General features: G+C 40.2%; 1 protein-coding gene across 4 annotated transcripts in view; it reads right to left on the reverse strand.

Moving 5' to 3' along the window:
- Positions 1-2418: 2418 nt before the first annotated feature.
- Positions 2419-23033, reverse strand: part of LOC124066365 (endonuclease V-like) — a 54770-nt gene continuing 34155 nt past the window's right edge. For 2 of the 4 annotated variants that reach the window (XM_046402727.1, XM_046402711.1), the window contains one exon: positions 2419-3725. In XM_046402727.1, the coding sequence (XP_046258683.1) occupies positions 3678-3725 (48 nt within the window). In that variant the 3' untranslated portion in view covers positions 2419-3677. Of the gene's footprint in view, positions 3726-3864; positions 6601-21077; positions 22710-23033 lie in introns of those variants that run through there. The other 2 variants (XR_006844583.1, XM_046402719.1) reach the window with 2 other exon arrangements.

The raw sequence follows: 23033 nt of genomic DNA on the forward strand, positions 1-23033 counted from the left end.
TAGCCGTAGACAAAGACATCACAAGACAAACAGCATCTTCATGAACTACCTTAACAAATTAGCTAGCTGGCTGTATAACCATTTTAGGCTGCCTTTTTTCTAGGGGATTCAGGGGCTATAGTTGGAGATGTAGCAAAAATAGAGATAATTTAACACAGAGAAAGTGAATTGCAGCATTTATTACAAAATACCATCTGCAATTTACCTTCTGAAGGATTCTTCTTTTTTTAAGTTCTCCTCTGTGTTTCCACACTTTTATGTCTCTTCAAAGAGCAGAAGAAATTTCTCTGCAGACGCCTCTGCAAACTCTCTCTAACTCTGGAACTCATCGTCTCCAATCAAAAGAAAACTTGATCTTCTCTTTACAGACAGCCGTGGCCCTCACCTCTGTTTCGCTCGCTGTCCTTTGTTTGGCTTTGCTGCGGATCTGCTGAGACAAACATCTCAGGGTCAGCCCTTTGGGCATCTTTTCATTTGTCCTGGTCAGAGCCTCAAGAGTCTGAGTGGTTTCTTAGACACTTTTTCTTTTTCTTTCTTTTTCTTGTTTCATGCTTTCACAGTCATTTTTCCTAAAGATGTGTGGGAATGATACAGAGGAGGGATGTCTCTGATCCCCATGTTAAAGACACTGATGGAATATTGCTGCATTTATTTCTGCAATTTTTTCCTCATGTCATGCTTGCTCTATTGACTCTATGACTGGGCCTTGATGGGTTTCATTGCCTCTCCAGTAACAATTACCTTTTTCTTTCTGCCACTTGTGACTTTAGAATCAGCAATAATAGATCTTAATAATAATAATAAATGCAATTTTGAAACTAAGAATCTAGAAAGGATTACATCTCAATCCATTTTACAGCAACTTGCAGAGATCAGGGCCACAGCCTTGTAAAACACAGCAATGGAAATTGTTAGCTACAAAAGGTAAAAAAATAAATAAAAAATCACATATTTTCAACACCAAATGAAACCCAGGTGAAGAGACAGAGCTGTTATAAAGCTGAGGGAAAAAAACAACTAAATAATAAACAGTGGAATAAGATAGAAGGAGATCATAACAAGCCAGCTTTTCCACGAAAAGAATGAGAGAGAGAAAATGGAGGAGACAGAGAGGCTGCAGAGAGGACAGTGGCAGGACTGTCGGAGGACGTCAGGATCACTGCCCTTTGTCAGACTCTTCAGGCTCTAAATAACAAAAAAAGCAAATGTGTCCACATAAGTTTCAACTGGTCAGGTTCACTGAAACACAGAGTAAAAGGAGGGATGGAAGATAAGACCGGAGGGATTGCAGCTGGGCAAACTGTGCAGCAAACACACAACAGATAGGAGAAAGAAGTGAGGAAGTGAGTGTTGACAGCCAATCTTCCACAGATACATTATGGCCATTTGTTTCCATCGGATAGTAACATCAGCTTCATCGGCTTTTCAGACTTGGCTTTATCAGAATCTGAATCAGAATATTTTATTGATCCGTGGGGGAAATAAGCTGTGGTTCAGTGCCAGTCTCTCTGGCAAGGTAGGTTTTTGGTCAATGTTAAAATAATTGCAAACAAAAAAAAAGCCACATATGTATACTTTCAGTATACCTTCTTTACAGCCTAGCATTGAAGTGTTAGTTAATGACTGACTTCACAAATAAAAAAGAAATGTGTACTTCCCTCCAACCTCTCCGGGTAATAAGCATCATTTTAACATTTATCCATGACTAACTCAAAATCCACAAATCCAGCCTGACAGCCCCACATGATTGCCTGACAGTTTAAGGAGCACAGGCGTATCGCCGTCAGACCCTGGCTGGAGCTGGCTGAGGTTACACTGTGATTGGCCAGCGTGCATTTTAGGGAGCAGGACTTGGCAAAGTGTCAATGAAGTTAGTCTCTCAGTTCAGTGAAAGAGAGGAAGTTGAATTCAGATGCACACATCTCCCCACTGAGACAACAGGTGGGGACACCACACACCACCTGTACGAGTTTATGTTTGATGGGCTGAGGGTGTCCAGCAGGAAACTTTTGGGAAACAGTTTGATCAAGTGTTACGGACATGATGGGGGTATTAAAAGTGTTATGACAGTGGAAAACATTTAGTATGATGTGTTAAAGACCTTCTGCTTAAAATCTAAATCCAAGTCCACAATCAGGATTTTCACAAAATATAATTGACAGATTGATTGAAAGAGACCGGTTACAGCTTATTTCCCCCAGGGATCAATAAAGTATTCTCATTCTGATAAAGCCAAGTCCGAAAAGCCGATGATGCTGATGCTACTATCCAGTGGAAACAAATTTCTCCTATCTGTTGTCTGTTTGCTCCACAGTTTGCCCAGCTACAATCCCTCCGGTCTGACAGAGGGCAGTGATCCTGTGAATTAAGGTTTGTTTAAATCAGTCTGTTGTTTAATTCATTTTAATTCAAGGTTTGTTTAAAGCCAGTATATTTTTATTATTCTTCTGTTTGGATCATCAGGTGAAATCACCTTTTCACTGTGATCTGTAGGCTTCAGATTTTAACCTGCTGAGTGAGGATATATTCTTCAAACACATATTGAAGACGCGTCTGTCTGCTTCTCTTTGAAATCACTTTTTTGTCTTTATCAAGACTCACCAAAAGTGTCTTTATTTCTTTGTTTGGGTTCCTCCTTGACCCATTACACCCTTCCATCAGGTTTCATGAATATTGTTCCTCTAGTTTTTCTGTAATGACAAACAACTGACAAACAGCCAAACAAACCTTGTTGGGGATAAAAATGCTCAGTTAGAGCAAAAAAAAACCAAACCCTGATTAAAGTATTTCTGGCTTTTACTTGGCCTCAGTTATGAAGGACCTTGTGTGTGTGACTTAAGCAGAGTGTTGTACTGAGTGCACCACGTCATAATCTGCCCTCCTTCCCCAAATGTCACAGTCTGTTCATACTGTATCTACAATATTTGCCCAGTGTCCTACACTGTATACGTCCCTCTGACGTTGGATGCGTCTGTGGTGTCCACCAGCTCATCCTCTGACCCTCCTGCTGATCAATACTGCCCCACCTGACTGCTTCTATTCTTGGCCACCATCCCTGCAGAGTCAGCCCCTTTCCCTCCTGCCCTTCTTTTCCGGTCCCCTCTCTGGGAACGGCCTGGCACAGCGGTGTCCGCTGAAAATTCTGACTCATTTGAAGAGACACATTCTGTGATATTTTATACACAATATGGCCTGTGCGTGTTACTTTGTTTAAGGGAACAGCTCCCTGTATAATTCAATATGAAGCACAATTCACACAGCCCACAGATACTAACAGATGACCAACACTCTGAAGCTGATAAGGGACATATGATTTATTTACAAGGCTCTCAGTGTAAAAAGCTGAGTGACCCAAAATTGTAATGAGAACAGTATATAAAAAGAGGCAGTCTGACCCATATCTAGAATAAATATGGAGCGAGTGCATAAAAAGATTCAGTTAATCTGACGATGTCTTGGCCCAGACTAAAACAGCTGTGCTTTTAAAAGCACATGAAAGTTAGAGAACACAATCACTCTCACTCTCTCTCTCACTTGACAACACACACACACACACACACACTCCAGCTGTTTTCCAAGTGGGGACATAGAGTCCATCTCCAATTGCACCAGCCACCCGGGTTAACTGGTCTTGGGTCTGAAATGACTGCTTTCAGATAAATGACTGTTAGGGGTCTTCAGTAGCTGCTGGTGTTCTTCAGGTCTTTTGCTGCATCATTTGCATCCTGAAACAAGAGAAGAAACAGAACAAGCCTTTTAATGCAATAAATATAATACAAAGTTATTTTACTTTAAGAACCAGATTTGAAAGCTTCAAAGCTTTCAAATCAAAGTAATTGATAGTCGTCTGGAAATGGCACTTACTGTATTTAGCATTCAGCAGGTGGTGTCAGTTCAGCTTGCAGCTTAAAACATCAGAGACACGTAGTCCAGCATACGTTCAGCTAGAACTTACATTTAGCAAGGACTCCCACTACTGTAGGAGAGACGTTCTCTGACAGCTGCAGTTTAAAATTTTGGACAGCACTGGAATCTTCAGTGTGAACTAACTTTAATATGTATAGGTTTTACATAAACAGGATATTATATAGTGGACTGAGAAAATGAAAATCTGCCCCATACAACCACAGTTAGAACAGTGCTGTAACTTGAACAACATGCAATCTCCTCATCCGGATCCTATTCCCCCAACACCCCCTGTTAACTTCGGTGCCCCACAAGAGACCCAAATGTGTTATTTCTGTATGTCACACCAGCTTGGGAAATGCATTGTAACAATATGAACACACTGTTACAATGCATCCTATTATCCCTGACATTATAACCTCATTATTATCTAAAATAACCTAATTTAGTTTATTTAATAATAACAGGATATAAGGCCTCATAAAAATATTTCACCTGTTGTAACTAAACTGAGAGATCTTTCATTATGCAGCTGTCATCCAGCCAGGAGGACATGACTGTGTTTCGGTAAGTTTTATTTTGCTGTCGCTGAGGATCCTCACTGTGAGCATTATCTTTATGATGTGCACGATAAATGTTTGATTTATGACTGCCGAAGTCATTGGCTGCAACAGAGTCATCACTGTTGCACAGCGACATTTTCTCTGGTACAATAAAGTGCAAAACTTGGAGGACATGTATTCTCCACATCTTGCACAAGGTCAGTCTCATTTTTGCCAAAATGAACAATGTCTCCTGGAAACTTCTGACATGACACATACGAGCAGATGTGTCACTGTGAGAATGTCTGGCCACTTAGGACTGATTTCCTGCTCTGAGAAGCCTGATAAATACAGCAGAATCCCAGACTCCTTACTAGATTATTACTTACTAAGCTTCAGATGTGATGGTACAGAAGATGTATTTTAACCAGGGAGGAAACCACTTATACTTACTTTCCCTGCAGTAACAAAATTATTTTTTGTGAACTTGTATTTTTTGAACATTAAAAACAAAACTCTAATTTTACTTCTACTAAAGTATTTTTTATCTCCTCCAGTTCAATTAAGCATCCATTAAGAGGAATGGTTACATTGGGACAGACTGGACTGGTTACAGTTGGACAGAGGCTGAGTGGACTGGTTAAAGTGGGACAGACTGGACTGATTACAGTTGGACAGAGGCTGAGTGGACTGGTTAAAGTGGGACAGATTGGACTGGTTACAGTGGGACAGAGGTTGGGTGGACTGGTTAAAGTGGGACAGATTGGACTGGTTACAGTGGGACACACTGGACTGGTTACAGTGGGACAGAGGCTGAGGGGACTGGTTAAAGTAGGACAGACTGGACTGGTTACAGCGGGACAGAGGCTGAGTGGACTGGTTAAAGTAGGACAGACTGGACTGGTTACAGTGGGACAGAGGTTGGGTGGACTGGTTAAAGTGGGACAGACTGGACTGGTTACAGTGGGACAGAGGTTGGGTGGACTGGTTAAAGTGGGACAGACTGGACTGGTTACAGTGGGACAGAGGTTGGGTGGACTGGTTAAAGTGGGACAGACTGGACTGGTTACAGTGGGACAGAGGTTGGGTGGACTGGTTAAAGTGGGACAGATTGGACTGGTTACAGCGGGACAGAGGTTGGGTGGACTGGTTAAAGTGGGACAGACTGGACTGGTTACAGTGGGACAGAGGTTGGGTGGACTGGCTGCAATGGGACAGAGTGGACTGAAAGATGAGACAGTATGACATTCAGACAGGTGAGTATTACTGTAACTCACTGTACAGATGAGAGTTTCAACAACCACTGTGTTGCCTAGCAACGCTGCATTGTATGTTGGTGCATTACGTAGTGTGTGCAGTGTATACTGTTCTACATCTCTGTGTTGTCTGTTCTGGTGATGTTGTTATTCTGCTGCTGATACAGTAAGAAGTGCCAGGATATTTCATTTTTTGTGGCTAAATAATGTTTGTGTCACCTGCCGTGGTGTCTGTAGACTGTATATTTATTGTCAGTTACTTTAATTTATTTTATTTTCATCATATAACTTTGCCTTTTAAAAATGTGAATAAGTAATATTTACTTAGTTAGTACATTTTAACCGACCTACTCCCTAAGTATCTCACATTCACTTTTACTTGAGTACAGTATTTTAGTATTCTTTTCACTCATGATTTAAGATTGGAGGTGAGTTTATACTGAGGGGCTTCATCTGCACAGCACTGAACACATTACACTAACATGCCACAGCTATTTCTGTGCTGTAACAGCAAAAAACGGGAGCCTAACAGTGGAGCCTAACAGTGTGCCCATTAGCAGGCGCCGTCATTATTTCCTCCCAAACTATGGAGGTCTCAGCCTGCCTCCCTGGTTCAGTTGGTAGGGGCCCTACAGCAACACAACACAAAGCAATCTGCTCTGAATAGCCACCCAGGACATTTTCAGTACATTACAGAGGCAATCAGCATCAGCAAGTAAACTGGAGGAGAGCGACACTGAGTGATAGAGCAGCAGAGAGAAAACAGAATCAGTGAATGGTGAGAAAGAAAAAAAACTAGATAAAAGAGAGAGCCAGATGGAGAATGAGATGGAGAGATGTTCCAGATCATGTTACAGACGGCCACAGTGATGGTCAAGGTGCTTTAGGGCCCATAAAAGGACAGCATAGCAGTTGTAATGGCAACACAATGGACTTTACATGAGACTGACTCAGGGCCAGTGTTAGAGGAAAGAAGATGAGGGCCCTGCTGTGTGCACAGCAGTCGGGTGGGGTGGTTCGCACTCAGTGGACCTGATGTTAATATACTGCAGGACATATTAGTTATTAGACATGGACACGTTATGTCATGCCTGGTGATTATGTCAAGGTATTATTAATTCTGTTAGTGGGATGCATCTGAGTGTGTGTTTATGTGTGCGTGTGTTTGATGACTCAAGCAGCCATTATTTTTTGCAAACTCAACTCTGCAGGTGAGTATCTATAAAACACACACAGCACCCCTGAGTGTGTCCTGACACAACAGCACAACATGAAGTATCAGGTCTTGTTTCCCCTCTTGCTACAGATAGCAGCTTTGTGTTATAATGGGACTCTTCTGTCTTGTCGTGTATTACCATGCAGCAAAGTAAGTACATCATGACCCTAACAATACCAGGATTAAGGGCAGTGCATATATACAGATGTATTGGTCTAATCACTCAACCCTATTAGCCTCCCTGGCAGGTGGCACCTATGCAACCTCTTGGCTGGTAATGATCTCACAGCAAACTGGGCAGAGGTATAATATGTCTGAATATCCAGCCCAGCCAAAACACAGAAAAACATATCCTGTGCCCTAATATTTTAGGATCCCTTTTTTGCTGTATGAAATGTAGGGAGTTTGCAATGCAAGCAAAGAGAACAAGGAATTTTTTTGTGGTGTCTACCACGTCCCTGTGACTACCCAAAGCTGGAAGTGAAATCCAAGCTGAAATAGCGTAAGTTCTTTCTTGACTCCAACGTCACCACACAGGTCAAATAACAGCACTGGTGCCGCAAGAACAACAGAGGAATTTATTGCTTCAGTTAACTACATTTACCATCAACACTGATTTGACATCCACATAAAGCAGTTGTCAGTTAGGTGTCACTGTTACCATGAATTGTTCATAAACAATCAAGCAAAAGGCAAACAGGGATTTATCCTGATGAATGAGCAGTGAGGTGAATTGCTGTTTTATGGTGGTTTTCCCAAACACTTGTCACATAATAAAGATACTACAGCAGATATGCACACGTTCTGACAGAATGAGGGAGGTTTGAGAACAAAGTGGAAAAATAAAGATGTTATTTCTGCTCTTCTTCTGTGAAACGTGAATCTGACAGTGGGGGAAGCTGTGGCCTAGAGGTTGGAGAAGTGGCTTGTGATCGGATGGTTGCTGGTTCAATTCCCCCACCAGACGGGCAGGAAAAATTTGAGTGTGGTGGAATGATAATGTCCCCACCCCCCATTATCTGGCTGATGTGCCCCTGAGCAAACCCCCAATATATGCTCCCCAGGCGCTTGGTGCAGCCCACTGCTCCTGTGTGTTTCACTGCATGTTGCATGTGTGTGTGTTTCAGTCAGTGGTGGGTTAAATGCAGAGAAGTAATTTCCCAGCTTGGGATTAATAAAGTAACTTAAATAAATAAATAAATAATTTTTAGACATTTGCACATTTCAGTTCGATATGCACAGATGTAAAGTTGCTCACCCATGCTATGTTGCCATCCACTGATTTTAAATGTGCTGCACAGACCATGTCAGATTGACACTGAAAAGTTGAGTATTTTTTTCTATTTTCTCACTCCCATCTGGTCTTAAAATACACACTACCTCAAAAAAACAAAAACATCCTCAGTGTGACATCGTTCTTTCCACACGTGTTTGCTGCAACACATAATTCATAAATTTCAAGTTTTGCTATTAAAAGCTTATTGCTGATAAAAGACCAATAATGAGTTTTTGGACCAACACCTTCTTTAAAGTGTACAGTAGGGCTTTGATGGCTTATGACTCAGGCAATTAGAGTTGGTAAGTGTTACTCTAATAGGCTATTATGCATCTTTTCTAATTAGATATAAGACATGATGATCCATGAGGGGAGTATTACAAGGATGCAGGTCTAATTATAAGCAGGGAACATTTTAATTTATCTAAACATATTCAAGGATAATGTATTTACCTACATGACCATTTCTTACTTGAGGGAGTTTTTCTGTCCTAATGCGACAAATCGAAAATAACTGCTTAGTGGCAGGCAATGATGCGATTCGCTCGATAACCTCGGGTTTTTTGGTTTTTTTCCCAGTTCAGTCCTCCATGCTGTGTTGTCAGACACATCATGGGCTGTGTGTCCAGTAATAAAAAGGAAAGCTTCTAGTTCTTTAAAGCATGTAAGAAGTGGAAATGTACACAGTCTAAAATTATTGATGTTGTTGCTACAGTTAACCTCTGAAATAAAAGAGAAACTCAGAGTAAACAAGTGATTAAAAAATGCCAAGCTGCTGGGCCACATTGTCAGAAGTCCCCGTACTGCAAAAATCACTCTAAACATGATCATCTTCACCCTGAAGCTTTGCTGCGATGTATTCTTTTGTACCGTATATAAAGAGGAGGGAGGTATGAGAGCAGTAACACAGCCACAAGATGCCCTGTGCCTGATAAATGAAAAGAAGCACAATTGCCAGTACAGATGCCAAGCTGGTAGCTGGATTGAAAGAATAAAGTAGACATTCAAACGTCATTTAAAATATATGACCAAACTAAAAATATAGTTGATATTAACTTTCATTATTAATCACATTAACAGCACCACGCCTAAAAACTATTTCTTAACAGTGTTATTCGGATACTGAAGACTCACATGATCTGATATGAATTAATTAGTTAATTAGTTTTAAAACCACTCAGGGGCTGCAGTTCATTTAGAGTTAGCCTCAGAAACCTGCATTGGCTATTTTCAGTATTCAGAATTCAATTCAATTTAAAATCCTTCTTCTCATGTCCAAAGATCTAGCTCCACACATCATGTGAGACATAACCTTATTATCTAAACCCATCCATATCTCTTAGATGTCCTGGTGACAAAAGTTTCATGCTCCCAATATTAATATGCCTGATATGTCTTATAATTTTAGAGTTCATTTAGTTTAGAGCATCCTTTTCCATCCTCTTTATTTATCTCCTCTGTGGAAAAAGATTTAGGTTATGGTGGGCTAGTTTGTATGTACAGTATGTCCTTTATGTTGTTTGTAGTTGAAGTTGTGTTCATGTACAGTAAGAAGAATACTACTATACTACTATTAATATTTCTTATTTTTATCTTTCTGTATTCTATTCTCCTTTTATATTTTAATGTTTTATTACTTTCTAATGCATTTTGCATTACTGCATTTGTTTTAATTGGTACTCTATGAAGAAACTTGAATGTGTCTTTATTTTATATTAAAGGGTGGTGTTATAGGCGACTTCAGTATCCATGTGGACATTCATAACAATAGCTTTGCACAGTATTTATGTCTCTCTATTAGACTCAGCTTCTGTCAGTGTGTACATAAACCCTCTTGCTGTTTTAATCACATTCTTGATCTTGTTTTGACATATGGCATTGAAATAGAACATTTAATAGTCTTTGAACAAAATCCTCTTTTATTCGACCATTTTTAGTAACATTTTAATTTGTATTACTTGACTACATACCACCAAGAAAAAACTCCTATACTAGATACCTGTCTGATAACGCTGTGGCTAAATTTAAAGAAGCAATTCTATTTTAAGTTACTTCAGTATCACATCCTGGTACCGCAGAACATTGCAATAGTAAAGAAAGTCTTATGCCCATTGTAGTCCTTCAACCATTTTGTGGACAGTGCTGCAAGCTTATTAAGGACAATAATCATCTTTATTGCCCTGCTAAAAAAGAAATACACAAAAAAACCAGCACCATGGTATAATACTGAGGTTCACATATCAAAGCAAAACTTTGACACAAACACACAAACTTGAAAGGAAACAGTGTTCCTCCAAACTCACAGAATCTCCCTCTTAGATTGTCTTAGATTGTATAGGAAGGCCCTACAGACTGCCAGAGCAGCCTATTAGTCAAAATTAATCGAGGATAACAAGAGTAACCCCAGGTTTCTGTTCAACACTGTAGCCAGGCTGACAGAGAGCCATCTCCCAGCTAGCCAAACTTCAGGAGTGCCTTAAAGACATAAAAACTGAGATGAATTTCAGTTTTCTACTTCTAAACTGGGACAAAACTGAACAGTCAGTTAAACACTTTGAAACACACTGAAACAAATTATCCAATGATATAGCAACTCTAGAGGGCATAACCTTGGTCTACAAGGTTAGAGATCATATTTCTCCAGCATTAGAGATCATATAGTATTTCTCCTGTACTGGCTTCTCTACATTGGCTGCCTGTAAAATTCAGGATAGAGTTTGAAATTATTCTCCTCACATATAAAGCCCTGAACGGTCAGGCACCATCCTATCTTAAAGAGTTGATATTATCCCACCAGAGCTTTACATTCCCAAGATACAGGGTTTCTTGTGGTTCCCAGAGTCAAAAGTGGATTGGGAACCAGAACCTTTAGTTATCAAGCTCCTCTACTGTGGAACCATCTTCCAGTTTTGGTCTGGGAGGCGGACACCCTCTCTACGTTTAAGAATAGACTTAAAACTTTCCTGTTTGATAAAGCTTATACTGTAGCTAGAGCTGGACTAGGTTGGTCCCTAGTTATGCTGCTATAGACTCAGACTGCCGGGGATCTCCCACGATGCACTGAGCTCTTTCTTCCTCTCCCTCTCCTTCTGCACACATTTATGTCTCATTAATGCACGTCACTAACTCATCTTCTTCCCTGAAGTCCTTGTGCTTTCTCGTCTCGCAGGTTCCCATGGATCGTGGTTGGACCTCCTGCTGCGGTCCTGCTTGAAGCCTACTGCAATTACTACTGCTGCTGCTAAGATTATTATTGTTACTACTTATGTTATCTAAATCACCATAGTACCTTCTGTATACCTCATCATTATCATTATCTATAGTTCCAATAGTTCTGGTATTATTGCTGTTGCTATGCATCTTTGTTTGTGTGCTCCTTCTCTCGCCCCGCAGCCCCACACCCCTCTCTCTCTCTCTCTCTTTCTCTCTCAACCCAGCTGGTCAAAGCAGATGGCCGCCTACCTAGAGCTGGGGTCTGCATCTATCTAGACCTGCTGTAATAGAAAGTGTCATGAGATAACTTTTGTTGTGAATTGGTGTTATATAAATAAATTGAATTGAACTGAATTGTTAAACCAGTCCAAGAGTTTCATGTACTTGGAGGATACAACCTACCTTTCATTAAACAGCTGTGGAGACTTGTAGATAAGATAAAGATGAAAGCTTTGACTTTTGACCTTCGGCGGCCAGGTGTGTCATTATCTCTGCTAACCTGTCTGACCTGCGTGTCTGCACTAGACATCCAAGGCTCAGCTCTGCTTTCATTAGCTTTCTGCAGTCAGTCTGTCAGACACACAACATAGACATATGACAGAGAACAAGGGCGGCTCAGAGAAAGCCAGTGTGGATCTGAATGTCACTAAAAGGTAATGGGATGTAAGCAAACATTTTCACATATTCCACATTTTACATTTGTGTGTTGGTCAGTTGGTCCCTTGGTTGGTCCATTGATTTAGTCTAGACTGACATACAGTCTATCAGAGGTGGGTAGGAATGACTCACATTTACTCTGTTACATTTGCTTAAATCTGAGCAGATAATAATGGAGAAACAAGCAAAAGAAAGTATATTTAGAAAGTATCCAGTCCAAAATAATCTCACTCCCTCTTTCCTCCATGTGCTTCCTCACATGGAGGAAGCACATGGAGGTGCGCTGCTTGACTAAACTGACTGCCCATAGCTCCAGATGGGAGATATGCATGAGAAGTAAGTTCTGTAGATCTCTCTATCTTCAATAAATATATAAATAAACAACTAAATTCCACAGTCAGATAAACACAAGTAAAATAGTACTGTCATAGTACTGTCACTCATAGCCTGAGGTATGCCTCAGGCTACCCGGCCTGACGCTTACTGCTCATTGCTGTGTGTGTTTGGTTTGTACTAACGTTACTAGTTAACAACACTTTGTCACTGCTGGAGACATCGATGCAAACTACAACTTGGTGCATGGAGCTGTACAACCATGAGGCTGTAATTCTAGCCTATATAGTTACTTGGTTCCAAAGCCAATCAACAAAAACCTTTTAAAATTTCACTGCAAAATTCAAATCTCATGAAGCTACTAGGTTTTTCCTGCCAGTCCAGGGGGAATCGAACTGGCAACCCTGGGTCACAAGCCGCTTCTCCAACCTCTAGGCCACAGTTGCCCCCACAGCCAGTAGATATATTGCAATTTTTATTAATTATGCTATTTACTATTGACTGTCTACAAGTCAAATTCTATTTTATTCTATTCTCTTTTATTCCTTTCTATCCTATTCTATCTGCATGCACAAACTGCAATCAAAGCAACTGAGTACTAAATGAAAAACGTATGCTAATTTGGGGAGACTGGTGGACTGAGAGAAGTTTTGATATGGATGATCCTTCCCTACAACTCATTAAGAAATAATAAGACTGACCTGCACTATCATTTACATTATATGTGCAAATAGGCCTTAATTTGCATTTGCATATCAGTGAGCTTCTCTCTTACTGAGCACGATTACTGATCAGTAGCATTCTCATGATTTTGTCTGTTTATTCATTTCAAATGGGCCTCTAACCTCTTTTGGTCAGAGCAGCAGCAACAAGAGAGAAAAACGAAGACACAATGTACGACATACTGTACAGGCTTCAACAACAGCTGGCCTCTGGGTTTATTTATGTGCAAAAATAAATTTACACATCGTGGCACACCCATGGCCAGACTCACACAGAAACACACATAGGTAGAACTGCAACGCATGCATACAAAAGCATTCACACGCAGAACCCCCTGAAGTCAGCACATTTCTACACAGTAAACAAGCCTGGGAGCTGCTTAGGCATGCTGGTCAGGCTTCAGGCATTACTGGTGCACATAACATAAACGCACACAGACACACACACACACACACACACACACACACACACACTCACAGGGCTGTAAACATTAGCAATATTTTCCCATTTCCTCTGCAGGGCAGACGGGAGAGCAGTAGATCTTCAAGGGGGCTGAGCCCTTCACTGGTAATAATCTCCTTTACACTTCACACTGGCAGGGAGATGAATCACAGTGGGTGGTGTCACTATGTGTCAGAGAGGGAAGAGGGGCATGATGTGCCATGTGAAGGCCGGCCTTCATGGTCCTTGATTTTGCGTGTGGACTCTGGGGTGCAGAGAGAGGCCAGTGAACTTGTTCAGATATTGTTAGCGGACCAGGGCTGCAGAGCTGCAGTATATTCACAAATGCAGAGGAGGTTGTCTGGATGCACAGAGGTGTATGTACAACAACAAAGTTGGACTATAAAGGAGATAACGCAGGGCATGCATCCTGAACATCTTTGTATTTACACAGAGACAGATACAGAACTCTCTGAGACAGAGACAGAACAGATGTATGAAAGATACAGTGTTTTAAAGAACCTAAAGTTTAGAGTTAAAAGATCTGATAGGTACAGTAAATAGTGCATATAAACTTCAGGTATTTGCTGGCTGCTCACACAATTACCTTTACATTACTATATGTCTTGTTGTTGTCATGTATTTTTGTGATTTCTGATGCCCACATATCCTATGCAAAAAAAAAGCTAATTAAACAAGTCAGCTCAGTTAATTTAATGCATATTGAGTTACGTTGATGCTTGATATTCTTTCGTTCATCTGAGAGCAGCCTGATGAAACAGAATCTCCTGAAAATACAGACACCTAGTTTGGTCTCATATTCGCACCTTTTCATCATTTTTATGGCAGCATTATGAGATTAGTCTTACTCGCCCCATAACCATGTTAAACACGATACTGTGCATTAAGTCATGAATGCATAAAGAGAAAAATATAGAAAAACTTCTTGATTGGTCACACATTTGAAATAGCTGTGCATGAAGATTAATGTGAGGAGACAGCTGAGGCATCAGCTATGATAAAAGGGACTTTACAAGTATATCAGATGATGCAGTATCAGGTCTATGCTGTGTGACGTTAGCAGTGACCTGACTGATGAGGACATGGCAGAGTGACAGGGACACCTTGTCATCGAGCCAGTCCCCTGGAGATGCTCTGTACCTACGCAAACCGCTGACCCATTTCTGGAGGAAAAAACAGAACCACCAAAATTTATGGGCAAGCGTGAGTTGACGGATGTCATGTCCCCGGTCGGTATTTGACACAAGAAACTGAAACTGGACTTCAAATGAGTGCATTTGCAAAGAAACTGAACATATCAGAACAGCATGATATTTACATCCCAAAGCCACCCAACCCTTATTGTAAAACTTCTTAATTAATCTTCCCAAGTTTACATGTTTTTTCTACCAAAAATCCCTGTCTTTTCTGTATTTTCCAGAGTTCATTGTTTAATCACAGTTTGTCATGCATTTTCCAGGCACCTTCAACTTTAACTTGAACTTGAACTGCTGATGTGCAACATTTTGACCATGAGACATTTTCACTGTTACAAAACACTTTTATCATGAGACATATTCACCTATACAGTTGGCCATAGCGCACCTAGCTAAAATTAATGCAGAATAATAGCCCCACAGTAAATCCTCCCTTCAAGATTGTTAGAATTCCAATTTTCAATTGTTTCAGAGCGATGTACAATCTGTGCAGCCATTTTGGAGGCTATTTAAATGTCCCTGCAGCCCGCAGCAGTGCTGCACTGTACTGTGAGCCCTTTCTAATATTTAGTCTACCCTTATTGATATAAATAATGAGATATTAGAAAAATAGTGTATGTTACATATGTATGTGAAATAAATCCAATGAAGTAATGCATAATAATGTCATTTTTGCAGACAATATTGATAATATTAAAAGGTAACTGGGCTGAAAATCTTGTTTTTACTGACCTTCAGCAGTTAAGCATATCACCTTCTGCTGTGGTGTGCAGCTGTACTGCAGGTGTGTCAGAACACCATGACATTAAAATATAGGACATATACACTATATAAACAAAAGTATTGGAATGGGGCTGTTTTTCAGGGGTTGGGCTCGGCCCCTTATTTCCAGTGAAGGTAAACCTTAATGCTTCAGCATAACAAGACATTTTGGTCAATGCTATGCTTCTAACTTTGTGGCAACAGTTTGGGTAAGGACCTTTTCTATTCCAGCATGACTGTGTCCCAGTACACAAAGCAAAGTCCATAAAGACATGGCTGGATGAGTTTGGTGCGGAAGAAGCTGACTGGCCCACATAGAGAACTGACCTCAACCCCATCAACACCTTTGGGATGAACTGGAACAGAGATTGTGAGCCAGGACGTTTGGTGCAACATCAGTATAGCTGCAATAGCTGTCTATGTATTAAGGTCCCTCTTGGTGTAATGGTCAGGTGGCCTAATACTTTTGTCTATATAGTGTACCTACGTTGCCATGGTGGTATTGATCATTTCACTTTACTTTTAAAGAGACTATATTCCCCTTTTGAGATGTTTCCCTTTCTTTTAACGTGTTGTATAGATTTCTTGTAAAATATTTATGTAGTGTATTTACAAAGTTACAAAGGCCAAAGAATGCCAAGTTTTCTGCTGTTGGCTGCAAGAACCAACACAAAAGTCTTCTTCTCAGCTACTCCCACCATCTGACCATGACAAGATGGATTCCATGGATTAATGAATTTTTGATTTAAATGTCATCATGACTGGAAAACTATAGAATTGTGTGTGTATATTTTACTCTGTCAATGAGACCCAGTCTGCTAGTCAACTTCAACCTTTGAAGCTGAAAGTTATACACAACTGTGTTAAATTTAGTTCTGTTATTCTATTTTAACACTTGGGCTTCATTTTTATATATTTTGTTGTCTAAATAACCAGTTGGTACAAAACATTTTGTGGTTGGTACAAAACATTTTGCAGTCATTTCAGCTGTATACAGTTAGTACATTACACAGTGAAACGAGACAACATTCTTCCAGGGACCAGATACTACACCACACTACACAAGAAGTCAACACAATACTATATATGTATGTACATACTATACAGCTACAAACTATACATAAAACAAACTATACACAACTGTATATAGTGCAAACAAAGAAAGATTATACATAGTGTTGAGAAGAAAAAAAACTACTGAAAAAGTAGATAGAAAAATATGACTAGATTGGTTAGTTTTATTTTGTTTATTTTTGTTGAGCTCAAAAAAAGTGTATCTTACAACGATCTATGAGGTAAAATTACTGGTTTTATTCATAAAGTTAGGTAGCTTTGAAGTCGGCAATATGAAAACCGCTTCTGGTTAAACAAAAAGATCTAATTCTTTGACAAAAATGTCTTTGTAGGGATTGGTGCCATTATGTTGTCAATAAGAATAACAATCTGGTCCCGTCAGTGATAAAAACAAGCACGTTTAGTGGATATTCTTTGATGGGTGCAGTTGCCCGTAAAGATTACATTGCAGCCGTTGCATCCAATTTCACAGCTACCGACTGAGTCGGTGTACTCAGGCAGTTCCAAAACTTTTTGTATCTATCAGTCTTTTAGACACAAAAATGTAGATAGGGCCCAAGTAATGATAGTAATAGCCTGGATGCTGTTGGTCCTTTTTTGGGGGAAATTAATAATATAATTGCAACACCAACTCAGCTAAGTTAGCAATAGCTTTGCTGTTACCCCAAGGCCCTTTGGTGTCTGTGTATGTACAGTATGTTGCTGCTGTAATTTGCTAGCCCTGACAGTAACAATATAGCTGTGAGTGAAAAAGAAATGTTGAAACTGCAGGAATGCATTTGCTTGGCAACACTGTGTAACTCTGATGAGCACCCAGCTGCTAGATTGTTTAGACCATAAAGTTGTAATGTTACTGGCCCAGTGGGCAGTGACAGAGGGAGAGGGTGGGTGACTAGAGGTGCTGCAGTAAAAGCATATGAGCATGAGAAAATGTGTATATATATATATATATATATATACATACACTATACACTATATACTAAGTATTGGTGTACATGACCATTACACCAACTGGGACCTTAATGACATTGCATTCTAAACACACAGACAGCACCACAAGATTTTGGAGTGTGTCAGTGGGAATTTTTTCCCATTCATGCAGTAGTAGAACATTAGTGAGGTCAGGCACTGATGGCTCACAAAGGTCTGGCTCACAATCTCTGTTCCAGTTCATCCCAAAGGTGCTGGATGGGGTTGAGGTCAGGGCTCTGTGAGGGCCAGTCAAGGTCTTCCACACCAAACTCCTCCAACCATGTCTTTATGGAGCTTGCTTTGTGCACTGGGTCACAGTGTCACAGTTGGAAGCACAGTTGGAAGCATAGCATTGTCCAAAATGTCTTGGTATGCTGAAGATTTCCCTTCATTGGAAGTAAGGGGAGCAGCTCGTCCAACCCCTGAAAAACAGCCCCATAAACAGGTATGTCTGTATTTTTTTGTCCATATGGTGTAAGTAATAGCAGTGGATTTTTTTCCTTTTTTATGCCCTACATAATAATTTATAAAACATAAGACTTGTCAGACCTCTACTGAAAATGAGTTAATGCGTCATAATGGACCTATTTTGGAAACATTAAGTTCTATTTGTATGGTAGTATTAATATTAAACTACAGTGTAGTGGCACAAGTAACTGACAGATAGTAGAAACAGTAAAAAAGAGTGATGGCAGTTGTTGTAGTAGTAATAACACAAAGATTGCACACATTAATGATACCTTAAGAGATTGCACAATATTTCACACTAACACACCAAACTCAAAGTCTGCAGCAGAGACCAAGTGCTGTTGGCTGTTTTAACATCAACAGTTTGCCTACTGAAGCCCACTGGCTCCTTCCTCAAGAGAATTTATTTGCAAAAATCTAATATTGTCTTGTCTTTAACCAGTGGAAGTATAAAAGAACAATTTGCTATTTGCTAGTGGTTGAAGGCGCTGGGTTGTTGCAAGTTGTCTGCACAATGTACTTTTTATGTCATATTTCAAATGTTCATGAAAGTTCATACTACATACACTCTTTGTCCCTTCATTTGTTTAAACCTTGATGAGAATCTTTGCTGTGTATATTCTCTTCTCAGCTGCTCTCACCATTTCCCTCTGACCATTAAACTAGCCCTTTGTCAGAACCATTTCGTTAATGACATCCACTGACTTCAGACCCAGCTAGTCTCGTTTGACTGAACTGTCCCTTTAAAAACAGCTACAACATTCTGACTAATCTGGAATTCCAAGCAGAGAGAATCAGTGAACAGTGAGAAGTTGTGTCCCTGTTGCCTCCTGTCCGTCTGTCCGTCTGTCTCTCTCTGGTTTCTGCTCCAAAGCAGCTGCTTACCAATAGCCAGCAATCACTTTGAAGAGATACCCCTTATACTGAATGCTGATTGGGTCAGTGTGATGCGATTCACTGCCATGTCTGACAACTGTGTACCAGAGTGAGAAGACGATGGACGGGAGGCAGAGTGAGGGATCCTGTCGGGACGGGAGGGATGAGAAAGAAGGAGGTAAAGGAAAGTGAACAAAAAAAGGAGCAAGGTGTGATGAGAGAAGAAGTGTACGAAAGTGGAGGAACAGAGGAAAATAAGGGAAGGATAAAGGGATGTGATCAATGGCTGAGGTCGGAGAGGAAGGGAGAAAGACAGAAATGAGGCGTGTACAAAGAGAAATACAGGATGTTTGAAGCTGCCTGCCTGACATTAAAGCACAGGCTTTATAAGGCAGCTGAGCCTTGACACTGAAGGGTAAGATGAGGAGGAGGAGGAGGAGAAGAGATGAAGGGAATCCTCTGCAATACCCTGTCAGTGAAGAGAATTGACATAACGAATAATGCAATCTGCGCACCTAACATTCTGCACTGCTGTATATTCAACAGCCAGAATTTAGCACCATGTTCTTTAGCTACGTAGTATTATGCCAGGGTGTCATTCATAAATTTACGCACATAGCAGATGTGTGCATGCACAGAGAGGAAAAAAAAACACATTCATGTGACATTTGAGTTTGAAGTCAGATATTAATCACTGATTCACGACTCATCTTGCCAACAAATCTTGCCTTGCCTGTAGTAAAACATGCAAATGAGCTCTAGAAAGTGTGATGCATGGAACTGGATGCAGTATCTTCGGGAAACTTGTAGGCGATACAAGCCACCCATACTTGTGTTGATCTACTCCACAGCAAGGTGCACATTAAGACTTATGAATGGCTTGGGAGATGAGGCATTATGGTGAGATGCGGTGAAAGAGCCCAGAGGCCACAGGTTTCTTATAGTGAGTAATGGTGTGTGTGTTTGTGATTGTGTGCGCTCAGAGGCCACTGGTTTCCCACAATAATGAGTGCACGCGACTGCATATTGTGAAACACATATTCGTGAGTGCAAACGCATAGATGCAAAGTGCATCCCAGGGGAACAGTGTGAAATCTGAGTGAATAAGTACACACATGTGACAGGGATAACAACACTGGAGCTACTGATCAGAGGGCTAAGAAAAGAGGCTGATGCTGCAGATCAGCATGTGATTACTGTATTTCTTGAACCAGTGAGCTGCATTTTTTATTTCCTCGGGGGTTATGATTATGAGTGTTTTTAGCCTAAAGTATGTTTGTACAGAAAAATGTGTGAGGTTATCTGTGGACAAATATGACAGACAATTGGGTAGATAGCTCGAATAGAGGAAATGCAACTGTGACTAAATAGCTTGACAGACATACTGACCACTGGCAGGGATATAACCAGGTCTTGAAGAGGCCATGATTCCAAATTCCTCCAATGCACCACATCCTCCATTTTTTTCAACTTTATTCCTAAACATGAAATGTACCAATTTAGGCAATGTAAGACCCAAAGGTCTAAATGCTGTTCGTAAGCTTTCACTATACAAAAGTATCGATATAAGCCTATAACTTGTGGTTTTCTTTGTATGTAAGCTTCTCTCAGGTTGCTAGAACCCATTAAGTCCCAGACAAAAATGTATAGGATCCTCAGTGTCCTCCAGTGCAGCAAAGAATCTGCTAGACACTATAGCTATAGTAGACAGACAGACATAGACAGAAGAATACCTAGATAGATCCACTGAAACTAGCAAAGGTTTTTTCTGGCTTCCATTTAACTGTCTGTGTGTCTGTCTCTTCTGTGGACAGGTAAGAACAGATAGCCACATATGTAGTATAATGGATAGTTATAAATATACCCGGTGGGTATTTCTGTATTACAATTTTGTTAGTTGCAAGGTTGAGAAAACTAGTAGTGGGCTAGTCAACATAGCTCCAAAAAAGTTCCAGTGAGAAAAAGTGAATGGTTATAAGTCCTTGTTTTGTGGCCGAGTCTTCTTCACTATGCTTGTTATCTATCTATCGACCTAACAGTGACGAGTTTCTTGCCACGCAATGTTTCCAACCATCTTCCTGAGATCCAATGCTAAAAAATGTCTAAATCTGTTTTAAAGGTAAAATTTACCAAATTAAGATTGAGTGTTTCTTAGCTAACCTTGCCTGCACCATCTGGCATGTCCTGTGGTCGTTCTGCAGTACAGGTCTATCAGTGGAGTCACATAAAAGCATTTGGAACGCATCCAGAAAGAGTCCAATTAATTAATAGATGGCCAAGAAAAGGAAGCATATGGGTTCCTGCCGTGACAATGCACTAAATACTGATAAATAAGGCAATTTTATGTGCCGAGATTATAATAAATGTCATATTTAAACATTAACAACTGGTTGATGCTAAAAAAATATATGAAATGTATGAAAAATTATACACAAGTAAGAAGCAGTGCTTACAGTGCTGACTAGGTATATTAGTATTGAACTACCAGACTAGTTGAAACACTTGGTAAAACCTCTATTAGACAGGCAGAAAAATGGAACACGAAAAGCAGACAAGTGAACAGATTTTTATTCAGTAAGTGATTCTTGGATCATTTTGCTGTGATGAGGTGCTCTTGGGTATATCTATCTAAGGCGCCGTAGGATTATTAATATTCAGCAACAGCCAACTGTGATCAATTGCACAAATACACAAACACACTCACACAATACTAATAGTAAAAAAAAAATCATCCTATCAGGTTATTCCCAAAGATCTCAGGACAGTATTGATGTGAATGAGCCTTCACTCTGCCCGTGAATTTAAAAGCTCATTATTTTTCATGGAGCCAAAACGGAGTAAACAGAGCTTTAAAAAGTACTTGGTCATTCGTAATGGGCCATGTTGTCAGAGCATTTTGAGAGGTAAACCCTTGAGTAAGAAACCGTTTGGGCGCAGGACAGGAAAAGATTTTCCCAGGCAACTAAATGCCAGAGTAAACTGTATCATCAGAAATTCTAGATTTGCTAACATAGGACTTCAATGTTTGTATATAATATAATACATTCATTTTGATGAAAGAAGCATTGTTCTATAAATTTTCCATTCAGCCTTACAAGTAGTGAAAAACTACATATTTTTAATTATTTTTAAGTTTTCCTGAGGATGGCACTTGAGGAAATGTCTGGAGGCAACCAAAATCCAGATTACTGTGGGAACGATGAAAGTATTCCAGTTTTAAACACACAAACATCTGGACAGTGGTGGTGGGGATATCTGAGGCTGGGTGATGTTGAGAAGGGCAGAAAAACCGACCTCAGGGTATCCGACTGAAGCGGTGTTATGATCACTTTACAAGGTTTTATAGTAGTGGTTCACAGCTTTTTTTCCTTGGACCTCCCCCAACTCATCTCAAAGACAAGCTGTGCCCCTCAGTTTCTGGGATATAGTTTTTACATTTCTCAGCCATATTGTTTCATTTGCAGGAAAGATTGGGAAAAATGGGGATGATTTAGTAAGCACCTGACAAAACAAATCTGATTAGCCCAGTCATCAAGAACAAATGTATCTTTCTTCAGAGAGTGGGTGATACCCAAAGGCCCAACACACTCAGGACAGCAGCAGTCACTGGGATCAATTCACGAGCCTTTTGCAGAAGAGCAAGGAAGATAGGAGTTCAGCTACTGTTAGTGTTGCTTCTGGTAAAATTCAAACCTTTGACAAGCGTTGTTGCAACGTTTGGACTCTTTGCATTTTTCCTTTCCTTCCATCCAAAAAGAAACTGAGAGTAGAATAGAACTGTAACAGAAGGGAAAGAACAGTGTTGTTTGATTTTATTCATTAATTCAGTTTGATTGATTTTGTGATATTTATTTGATTATTACTGCTGTAAGCTTCAGTATAACTAAAAAAGTGCTTCATCTGTCGCTAAAGTCAGAGCCTTTTAGTTTTATCTTAGGATTTCTTTAACAGATCACGTAGCCTCTCCTCAGTGAAAATACGGGGTGTGTGTGGTTGGGCCAGATCCATGGATGAAAGCTTTAGCCTGTTGTCTCTAGACTCAGAAAGCAACATTTCTCTAGCAGCAAATGTAACAACTGAGCTTCCATTAACTAAAGAGTT

This window comes from Scatophagus argus, chromosome 2, assembly GCF_020382885.2.
Source record: "Scatophagus argus isolate fScaArg1 chromosome 2, fScaArg1.pri, whole genome shotgun sequence".
Lineage (NCBI taxonomy): Eukaryota > Metazoa > Chordata > Actinopteri > Scatophagidae > Scatophagus > Scatophagus argus.